The sequence below is a fragment of the Solanum tuberosum genome, unplaced genomic scaffold, assembly GCF_000226075.1.
Source record: "Solanum tuberosum cultivar DM 1-3 516 R44 unplaced genomic scaffold, SolTub_3.0 scf00128, whole genome shotgun sequence".
NCBI lineage: Eukaryota > Viridiplantae > Streptophyta > Magnoliopsida > Solanales > Solanaceae > Solanum > Solanum tuberosum.
Window position 1 is genome coordinate 1,409,559 of NW_006239053.1, and position 11,453 is coordinate 1,421,011.

At 32.7% G+C, this 11,453-nt stretch overlaps 1 protein-coding gene and 1 pseudogene across 2 annotated transcripts; both read right to left on the reverse strand.

Annotated features, from left to right (window-relative positions):
- Nucleotides 1–350: 350 nt before the first annotated feature.
- On the reverse strand, nucleotides 351–4,206 carry LOC102605307 (trans-cinnamate 4-monooxygenase-like; annotated as a pseudogene). Its single transcript, XR_367558.1, has 3 exons — nucleotides 3,381–4,206; nucleotides 2,389–2,522; nucleotides 351–1,182 (listed from the first exon to the last, which is right to left on the reverse strand). The product of XR_367558.1 is annotated as a trans-cinnamate 4-monooxygenase-like (transcript).
- A 3,881-nt stretch (nucleotides 4,207–8,087) lies between these two features.
- Nucleotides 8,088–11,247, reverse strand: LOC102605644 (trans-cinnamate 4-monooxygenase). Its single transcript, XM_006350825.1, has 3 exons — nucleotides 10,326–11,247; nucleotides 9,655–9,788; nucleotides 8,088–8,886 (listed from the first exon to the last, which is right to left on the reverse strand). Exons 1-3 carry the CDS (start codon nucleotides 11,171–11,173, stop codon nucleotides 8,288–8,290), a joined length of 1,581 nt encoding a protein of 526 aa, XP_006350887.1. The 5' UTR covers nucleotides 11,174–11,247; the 3' UTR covers nucleotides 8,088–8,287.
- Nucleotides 11,248–11,453: the final 206 nt, after the last annotated feature.

The following is an 11,453-nucleotide window of genomic DNA, read 5'->3' on the forward strand; positions in this document are numbered from 1 at the left end:
TTAAGTGAACAGAAGAACCACCTGGTACAACCTACTACATTTTTCTTATGTAGTAGAATAGGTACATCCAACTGTTTTATGTATATTCGATATTTATATCAAATTAAAAAAATATGTGACATATGCCTTCTTAAATACACTTTAAGCATAATTATCGTCAAGTAACATATTTTTTCATTCTTAAATAAACTTTAAGCATAATTATCGTCAAGTAACATATTTTTTTCATTAAAATGGTTCAGTTGATTTGAAAAGGATGATTCGAAATCGATCCTCCTCAATGCCTGCTCATCCAAGGAGGTATAATCCAAAAGTTGAATGGAAGGACAATTTTAGCCCAAACAATGCAATTAATTCTTCAATAATGTTCTTATGGGAAAATCAAAGTTCATTTTGTACCATGGCTATTGTACATCAAGAGAACATTATTATTTTCAGACAAATGTAAATCTTATAATGAATTTTAGTCCAAGAAGAAAAATGTTTTCTATAAAACTTGCAAGGTTTTCACTTTTCAATCAAAATAACAACCATACTTCTATCAGTTTTCTTTAGAAGCCCTTTACTGATAGTGTTACAAACTTCAGAAAGATCTTGGTTTCATCACAATGGTAGAATGCTTCAAAATGTGGAGACTGAACTGTCCACCTTTCTCCGAGGTGTCGAGCTTCGACTGTCCTGGAGGAGGCAACATCTCAAAGTTTTGCACCAAACGTCCCAAAGTGATGCCGAGAATTGGCAATGCAAGGATAATTCCGGGGCAACTCCTCCTACCAACACCGAAAGGAAGAAATCTAAAGTCATTGCCATTGGCCTCAACGTGCTTCTCCTCTTCGAAGAACCTCTCAGGTCTGAACTCTTCAGGTTTCTTCCAGTGAGCGGGGTCATTAGCTAGCCACCAAGCGTTAACCAAGATTTTGCTCTCAGCTGGAATATCGTATCCAGCAAGCTTAGCATCATGAAGGTTCATGTGTGGGACTAAAAGAGGAATTGCCATCCTGAGTCTAAGAGTCTCCTTGATCACAGCCTGAAGGTACGGAAGCTTGGGCATGTCTGGCTCAGTTACTTGCACTCCTGGTCCAAGAACTGTATCAATCTCGTCACGGAGTTTCTTTTGGATGTGAGGGTGGTTGACTAGTTCCGCGATACCCCACTCAATTGACCATAATGTTGTTTCGATTGCTGTTCATGACAATAATTAAGCATATTAGCCGAATAATCAACTAACCAAGAAGTTTATGAACAGATATAAACAACTAAACATGCTTCAATGGTTCAAATAAAGCTCACTTATTGCTCAGTACAAGACAAAGCGACGAAACTACTTTAGGACCAGAGGCAATTCCAAGATCTACAATTAGTGAGCTCAAAATGAGTATGATTTTGTCATATATATATAATAGATCCTTCTTTCATATGCATGCACACTACAGACCAAAAGCAGTTAGTTCAGTAAAACTCAGAAAACCGCTTAAATCCATTTTTGTTTGAGACTTTGGCCTTATAGTATATCATACAGTTCACTTTGTTACTTATTTACGGTTCTACTTGAATGTTACCATAACAGCTTATTTTCAAAAATTACATCAGTGCTTTTGTTTGTAGACAAAATAATGATACTAAATATCTTTTAGTACATTACTCCACTATCATGATCATAATTAACACGAGTTGTTTCAAGTCATTACTTATGGAAAGTTAGATGCCTTAAAATGTGCACCAACAACCCTGTCTACCTAACCCCCATCAAGAAAATTGGCAAGTACACCAACCATATCAAACTGTTACCTATCCCCTTATTTGGAACTTCTCACCTACTACTTTTGATTAAAAAACAGAGTAAATCGGAACAGGGATCCATCAGGCTTACGCCCATTCCGGAAAGTTCCTCACTGCTGCCCCTCACAGGAATCTGGGCCATGTTTCAGTCCTAGTGCAGTTGATCATCCTCTAAGACCAGCTACTGATCATCCCTCTGCAAAGTGATTGTCACACTAACTAGCTAACCACACGCGAGCCCCTCGGGTGGATTCCTCCTTTTCTTTAGCAATTAGTTGCTGTTCCCCACCCAAATGCATTCACTTATAAATTACTTTTCTTAGTTTCTGACTAGGATGATTAAAAATCATGTAACAACTGACAAAATAAGTTCCTTAAACTTTGGTGCAAATCCAAATACCGTACAAAAAAAAAATGTGGAGGTGACATTGTCATTCTTGGTTTACCAGTCAAACACACCATTCTGTTATTCTTATCCAAAAGACTCGTGAGGATTCCAAACCAAGTACCGTTAAAAGTTATTTTCAACATTTTCACAAGGAGATGCACATGCTAAACCAAACTAGAACAAAGTATGTTCAGAGAATTAAAAAGTATTTTGAAACATACCAGCAACATTAATGTTCTCAACAATGTAAAGAACGTTATCCTCGTTGATCTCTCCCTTCTGTTGAGCATCAAGAATGTGATCAATGGCACATTTTAGAGCATTGCTGTCCATGCTCTTGGTATTTGCAAGCTTCCTGCACAAAGCAATAAAAATATGTTAAAAACTAATTGTACCTCAAAGCACTTCATCTAGCCAGACCTTACAGACAATATTTGGCTAAACTATCCTTCATCTCTCTTTAAAGGAAACCGCATAATTAACACAACCCTAATATCAAATGTTTTGAAGAAAATTTAAGTCGCCACAACAACTCAAATTTAAACCAGAGGAATTTCTCCCTCCAATCCTTTTTATTTACAGCTTTAACCAAACAAATTTGGTCCATAATACAAGTTAACATCTAATTAATTTAGTCAAAATCTAGTAAGAAAATAGACCGCAAACTTAACTCAATCTCAAAAGCGCTCAATTGCCCAAAGACCATATGAAGAGTTCAATCACACCATTCCACACCAAATGGGACTTCCAACACCACCCCTGCACACAGGCCTACCATCTAGAGCATGGACAACACATATAGGACACAACATTGGGTAAACGAAGAATTAGAATAGCTTGGCTCGGATACCATGATAAGAAAGTACAGACATAGAACCTAACTAAACCCAAAAGTTATCTCATCACCCCTCATTGAGAATTGTCTAAACCACATGAAAGTCCAGTCACACCATCCCTCATTGATGCAGGACTGAGTAAAGTTTGGTTCCTTAGATTGATCCTATAATCCTAGACAATAAGACAGCACTTTGTGATGTGATCACTGATCCCCACATTCAAAGATCATTACCAACAATACACCTAATTTATAAAAGAGACCGAGTAAAGATAGGTTCTTTAGATTGATCCTATGTCCTACACATTTACATCAAGAAAATAAAACTAGGGAAAATCAATAATTGAGCATAAAGGAGATAAAGTGAACTGAACTTACTTTCTTTCATCAACAAAGTAGTCTTTGAATAGCTTCAACCTTTTCTCCTTAACCTCCTTGCAAATCTTCAAGTACCCTCTCAAGAAAGGCCTCAAAATAGGGATAAAATCACCATAGTTGTACTCAAAGCTCTGAGCCAATCTACTCCTCTCACCATTCAAAGCCCTAAGCTTTACAAAAAGAGGATCATCTTCACTCTCAAATCTCCTATCAAACGTAATCCTAAACATGTTATTATACATCATAAGCTGCAATCTTTTCCTCAAACAATCCCATTTGTAGCAGATTCAGGGTTTTTCTTCACATCCTCAACCACACTAGCAGCCTCAGACTCCCACCCCCCTCTATACTGCTGCACCACCTTATTAGTAAAAAAGGGTACAGTCATAATCCTCCTCATTTTCCTCCAGTGTTCACCATACACTGTAAAAACCATATCTTGACCCTTACCTGTAAAAATATCAAAAACAACATTTCTTGTTCTTGAACCAAATTCAACCCCTTGTGTGTGTAAAACTTCTTTAGCTAATTCAGGGGATGACACAACAACTAAGTTCCTTTGCCCCATTCTAAGCAAGAAAACATCGCCAAATTTTTTAGCATACTCAGTAAGGTTTCTATGGTTCAAATCATCACCAACTTGAAGCCAATTTCCAAAAACTGGGACTGGAATTGGACCTGGGGGTAGTTTAAATCGCTTGGAACGAAGTTTAGAGACAATAATAGCGATTAAAATAGCAAAGAAAAGACCTATTAAGGTCTTCTCCAGTAAGAGAAGATCCATTTTTGGTGAGTTCTTTTAGAGGGAAGTTAGAGAAAAGAATGTTTTAATACTGATTAAGTGAAAACTGTGAGTATTTATAGAGGAGTAAGATGGGGGTTAGGTGAAGAGTTAACGGCGTTACGTTTAACGGAATGGTAGATGGGGTTAGGTAGAGGAAAGAGAGAGGTGGGGTGGGCTGGGTTGGTGAGCTCATAAAGACTTTTGCTAAGGGCATACATCATTTAATGTTTGATTAATTTAATTATGAAGATAAGATTGAATTTAGAAATTATCTAATTATTATATGTATAAATAAATTACAATTTGCATAAAAGGAAAATAATCTCACTAAGATTTTATATAACTAATTTATAAATTCAATTTATTATTATTGGAAGTCTGTTTGGACATGGTTTGAAATTGAAATTTTGTTTGAATATGCAACTTGTGATAAGTCAATTCCCTAAATGGTCACCTAAGTTTAGAAATTGCCTTGAAATATCATTTATATTTCATTTATAACCAAAATATCACTCAACTATCACTATTTTCCTCTAAATATACTTGACACTTCAAAAGCCTCACTCTCTCCTAGTTAGCATGACATGTCATTAAAGTTTTTTTTTTAATAATAGATTGATTTGATTCATTTAACTAAAATAATGATCATATTATTTTTTTAAAGGATATATATATATATATATATATATATATTAGTTTATTAAGAATAAAACTTCATACTTAAGAATCTTTTATTATAATTCAACTTTTTATTTTTTTATGTTATGAAGAATAGGTTTTTAAAACGTACTATAATAGCATCAATTTTGAATACTTATAAATATATATATATATTAAAAAAAAATCGATATACAAATCACTCATTAATGTTAACTTACATCAATTAATCATAAATTTTATAATAAATCAATAGTATTAAATGTCAATTAACTATTATAATAAAATTAATTGTGTATTTTGAAATTCATGCTTACAATTTTTTTTCTTGAAAAAACATAGAAAGTGAATAATATTATTACTATTTTTTATCAAAAAAAAACAAATATTAAATATCTCAAAAGTCTCCTTCTATTCTAGTTGATATGTCATGTTATTAAATCATCATTTTAGAGATAATAGACCTATTTAATTCATAAACTTATGTCTCTACAAAACAAATATATAAATTACATGAGAATTTATGAAGATTATAAAAAAAAAACTAATTTCTTTATATTTTTTTACCAATGAAAAAAACTTTGTGTGCAATTATTACTTGATAATTTTCAAAATCCCTAAGTAAATTAGTTGAAAATTTTAAGAATATTTTGCATAAAAGTATTCAAATAAATTTGTAAGGTTGACAAAAAAGTTGGTAAGAAAGAGAAAATTATTATTTAAATTTTTTAAATTTGTTTTTTTATATTTATTCTTTTATTGCTATATTATATTTTAACTTATCATACCATTAAACACCAATATATATTCTTATCTTATTCCAAATTCATGAAATACAAGTAATAATTAATTGAATTGCCTATTTTAATTCAATAATATACATATTATATGAGATTAATATACTGATAATAAAGATCAAAAATTTTATTTTCTAATATAAATATTATTCACTTTCTATTTTCTTTTCAAAAAAAAGATATTGCAAGTATGGATTTCAAAGTTACCCAATTAATTATTTTTAATAGTTAATTGACCTTTAATATTATTGATTAATTATATAATATATGATTAATTAATGTAAATTGATATTCATGAGTGATTTATTTATCAATATTTTTTGAATATATGTGTTTACAAGTATTCAAAATTGATGACATTATAGTAAGTTTTAAAAAACTATTCTTCATAGCATAAAAATATTTAAAAAATAATTATGATAAAGATTCTTAAGCATGAAAATTTCTTCTTAATAAACTAATATATACTTTTTAGAAAATAATAATATCATTATTTTAGTTAAATGAGTTTGATGAATTAAATAAGTCTATTCTTTAAAAAAAAAAAGTTTCAGTGACATGAGTCATGACATGCTAACTAGGAGAGAGTAAAACTTTTGAAGTGTTAAGTATATTTGGAGGAAAATAATGATAGTTAAATGATATTTTGATCCTAAATGAAACATAAATGATATGTCAAGGCAATTTTCTAAACTTGGGTGACCATTTAGGGAATTCACTTACTTTGTGATTCGTCTTCTTTTCATTTCTCTCCATTTACGTCGAGCCTTGACAAATCATGGGGTAGGGAATAGCTTGATTTTTACGACAATTATTCTAAATTATTTTCTTTTCTTTTTAAAAAAAATAAAGACGACAAGTAAAATAAACAATAGGAAAAATCTCGACCAAAACAAGGGAGAAAACTTGTCCAAAATCTAAAGGATTCGTGATTAACATTCAACTATCTTTAAATGGAGTGAAAAAATTGGCCTTCTTTTGACTAATTTAAGTTTATGCGAAAATAAAGACGTAAGTTTCACCATCCAAAATTTAAAAGATATATACTCGATTTTCAATTATTTTTAAATTGAGTGAATCAATTGAATTTCTCAAACTAATTCAAGTGTATCAAAAGAGACAAAATTGTCACCAAGGATTTGTGATCGACATTCAACTATCTTTTAATTGAGTGTTTTTTTTTTAGCAGTACAAGTGTTAACATAATTTACGTGATATTATATGATTGACATAAAATTTACTATATTTGTTTGAAATTTATGGTCCAAAATATTTTAAGATTATTTCTTGGCAATACATCATTCATCAAGGATAAAAATGAAATTTTGAAGTTCAATTATTTTCAATTATAGAAAAATGACATTTTTTTTAGATAAACTAAAAAAAAGTGTGTAATGTAACTTTTATTTAGATACTTGAACTATGACTTGTTCCAAATGAACACATGATAAAGTGTTCCTATTAGTCACTTTTGATTCAAATTTTGAAAAAATATTCATCTGTGTTCACAAACATCTATTAGATACTTGAGCAAATCGCATAAATTATTTCATTGTTTAATTGTACATATCAATCTCAATTGGAAGCAATCTTGATGTTCTTTTTTTAAAAAAAAATTGGTCAAAAAAGATAAACTATTTTATTAATTAAATAATAATAGTGGCGGTACTAGGGGTGAAAACTGTTTGTCCTGAGGAACGTCAAACCAAAAAAGAGTGTAATTAGTAGTAGAGTAACTGGTAGAAGTCGATGTAGTGGATTATTTTTGGAGACTAACATGATGTACCAAGCCAAAATATTTGAACCAGAGATATTAGTGTCTATTTTGCCTTCTCCTTTTCAAAATTTGAATCGAAAATGTTTAGTAAAAATATTTTATCATGTGTTCAAGTGCTCAATTGAAAGTTTGGAACAAATCATAGTTTGAATATTTAAATAAAATTTACTCCCAAATTTAAAAAGTTATTGATACATTAATGGTGATTAGTCTCCACTAGAGAGCCATGATTAGATGAATAATTATGTAACTTAACCAATGGTAATAGGAGACGTTGAGACATCATTATCGTTCTTTTAAAAGTACCCACAACAATGTAGTACCTAACTAGATTATTTTAATTTAATCATGTTCAATTAAAAATTACATAACGAAGTTAGGTAAAGTATAAATAAGATTTAATCGCACACATTTAATTTCATAGGCCAGGTCAAATGGACTGTCGACCAGGGACACCAACTATTTCCACATATTCAATGTTGCATCATATTAAAGTTAAGTGAACTCATATTATAACACACTTAATCATGATTAACATGTATTTACGTACTAAATCGATTATTTGATGAATAATAAATTAATATGATTTTGTGCAAATACAGTAACTTCATCCTCCGTACAGCATCCTCAATGTAAGCAACAAATTAGTAGGTGATCGAAAAGTGTCATGACAATATGAGAAATCTACTCAATTCGCCAAAATAATGCAATTGTCAGAAAGCCAAATTACCATTGTGCATCAAGAAAATACATCAGAAAGGTAAAACTTATAATGAATAATCTAGTCCAATAAGACTTTTATAAAACATAAGAAAGAAGAATGTTTTCTGTCAAACTTAAAAGGTTTACACAAACAAACAACAATCATGATTAATTGATAGCATTACAAAGTTTAGAAAGATCTTGGTTTCATCACAATGGTGGAATGCTTCAAAATGTGTAGACTGAACTGTCCACCTTTCTCCGAGGTGTCGAGCTTCGACTGTCCTGGAGGAGGCAACATCTCAAAGTTTTGCACCAAACGTCCCAAAGTGATGCCGAGAATTGGCAATGCAAGGATAATTCCGGGGCAACTCCTCCTACCAACACCGAAAGGAAGAAATCTGAAGTCGTTGCCATTGGCCTCAACGTGCTTCTCCTCTTCGAAGAACCTCTCAGGTCTGAACTCTTCAGGTTTCTTCCAGTGAGCGGGGTCGTTAGCTAGCCACCAAGCGTTAACTAAGATTTTGCTTTCAGCTGGAATATCGTATCCAGCAAGCTTTGCATCATGAAGGTTCATGTGTGGGACTAAAAGAGGAATTGCCATCCTGAGTCTAAGAGTCTCCTTGATCACAGCCTGAAGGTACGGAAGCTTGGGCATGTCTGGCTCAGTCACTTGCATTCCTGGTCCAAGAACTGTATCAATCTCATCACGGAGTTTCTTTTGGATATGAGGGTGGTTGACTAGTTCCGCGATACCCCACTCAATTGACCACAATGTTGTTTCGATTGCTGGTCACGACAGTAATTAAGCATATCAGCTGAATAATCAACTAACCAAGAAGTTTACGAACAGATACAAACAACAAAACATGCTTCAATGGTAGGATGTGTGACTTTTTAAGTTTAAGACCATATCAAAACTCATGTATTACTTACTACAAGGCGATGCAATAAATGAAACAACTTCCGGACAAGAGGCAATTCCAAGATCTACCCGTTATTGAGTTCAAAATATGTATGATCTCATTACATATGTATACATTACAAATTCTTTTTCATATGTATGCACACTTCAAAAGCAATGAATTCAGTAAAACCCATAGAACCCGATTGTATCCAACTTTGTTTGGGACTTAAGTCTTATAGTAGTATAAGAATTGTGGTACCTAACAAGTCTTTGTAACCTAGCCTAGAAACATCGCCATCACTTGAAACATGTGGTTCATTTTACTATAGTACTTATTTCCCCTTCAAACTTGGAAACTACATGTCTTCCTTGGATGTAAACATAACATCTTATTTACCACAAGAAATTGGTATGTGGTACCCCCCAGGGCCCAGGCACCAACTAGTCCTTGGCATCATAAAAAACAGTTAAATCTTGGGCCCCTTATTTGGTAACTCTCAACTACTACTTTTGAGAAAAATAGACAAAATTGGAATTGGATTTTCATTCACTTATAAATTACTTTTATTCTAACTAGGATGCAATCATTTAAACCAAACTAGAACAAATTTTACTCTAGAGAATCAAAGATATGTTATTTCGAAACATACCAGCAACATTGATGTTCTCAACGATGTAAAGAACGTTATCCTCGTTGATCTCTCCCTTCTGTTGAGCTTCAAGAATGTGATCAATTGCACATTTTAGAGCATTGCTGTCCATGCTCTTGGTATTTGCAAGCTTCCTGTGTAAAGCAATAAAAATATTACAAACTAAAACACAAGGTCCACCATCAAAAGCTACCTAATAGTACCTCAAAGCACTTTAACTATCACTCAACCATACATGATTCTTATTGGCCAATTCTGGAATTCAACTAAAAATTTGAAAAACATCAAAAAGTTATTAACTTTTTTACCCCAAATCACTCACTACTCTTACCACTGCAAGCTAGGCCCTCACAGGCCACCGTTACGACAAACCTCTAATTGCCACAGGAGAATCGCAAAACAACTCCAAATATGCCAAACACCACGCTAATTTTCAAATATCATTTATCACTTTGAAAACAGAAAACAAGAACTACCTTTTTAAAAATTCAACCAATGGACCCTTACTATTCTGAAATGTCAACTAGTACTTCCTTTTCTATTCAAAATTGATCCATACTGTTCCAGGATTTAGTCAAACACCCCTTACAACTAAACTAAACTAATAAATAAAACTGATACAAATGATCAAATTGAGCATAAAGGGATTAACAAGAAAAAAGTGAACTTACTTTCTTTCATCAACAAAGTAGTCCTTGAATAGCTTCAACCTCTTCTCCTTAACCTCCTTACAAATCTTCAAGTATCCTCTCAAGAAAGGCCTCAAAATAGGGATAAAATCACCATAGTTGTACTCAAAGCTCTGAGCCAATCTACTCCTCTCACCATTCAAAGCCCTAAGCTTAACAAAAAGGGGATCATCTTCACTCTCAAATCTCCTATCAAACATAATCCTAAACATGTTATTATACATCATAAGCTGCAATCTTTTCCTCAAAACAATCCCATTTGTAGCAGATTCAGGGTTTTTCTTCACATCCTCAACTACACTAGCAGCCTCAGACTCCCACCCTCCTCTATACTGCTGCACCACCTTATTAGTAAAAAAGGGTACAGTCATAATCCTCCTCATTTTCCTCCAGTGTTCACCATACACTGTAAAAACCATATCTTGACCCTTACCTGTAAAAATATCAAAAACAACATTTCTTGTTCTTGAACCAAATTCAACCCCTTGTGTGTGTAAAACTTCTTTAGCTAATTCAGGGGATGACACAACAACTAAGTTCCTTTGCCCCATTCTAAGCAAGAAAACATCGCCAAATTTTTTAGCATACTCAGTAAGGTTTCTATGGTTCAAATCATCACCAACTTGAAGCCAATTTCCAAAAACTGGGACTGGAATTGGACCTGGGGGTAGTTTAAATCGCTTGGAACGAAGTTTAGAGACAATAATAGCGATTAAAATGGCAAAGAAAAGACCTATTAAGGTCTTCTCCAGTAAGAGAAGATCCATTTTTTGAGTTCTTTTGGAGAAAAATTGAGGAAAATGGGTATTTTTGTACTGCTGAAGAATCATGAATGTTTAGTGTGAGGATTTATAGGAGGGAAACAGAGGAGTTAGGTGGAGAGAGATAACGGCGTTAAGTTTAACGGCGTGAGAAAATGGATGGGGTTAGGTAGAGGAAAGAGAGATGAATGAGGGGGCGTGTTTGGTGAAGAAGAAGAATTCACTACATACATACAACATTAATATTGGTTAATTTTATTTTTTTTTGGGTGAGATCGAATAATGGCGGCTTTCTGTCATATATCGTCATTTTTATGTCATTAAATATATATATATATATATATATATA

Bases quoted from the DNA above. Each gene is read 5' to 3' on its own strand.
- LOC102605644 (XM_006350825.1), bottom strand. From the start codon at position 11,173: ATGATTCTTCAGCAGTACAAAAATACCCATTTTCCTCAATTTTTCTCC. The intron at 9,789-10,325 runs GTAAGTTCACTT...TGCTTTACACAG, and splicing joins TACTTTGTTGATGAAAGAAA to GAAGCTTGCAAATACCAAGA. The intron at 8,887-9,654 runs GTATGTTTCGAA...TGTCGTGACCAG, and splicing joins TGAGAACATCAATGTTGCTG to CAATCGAAACAACATTGTGG.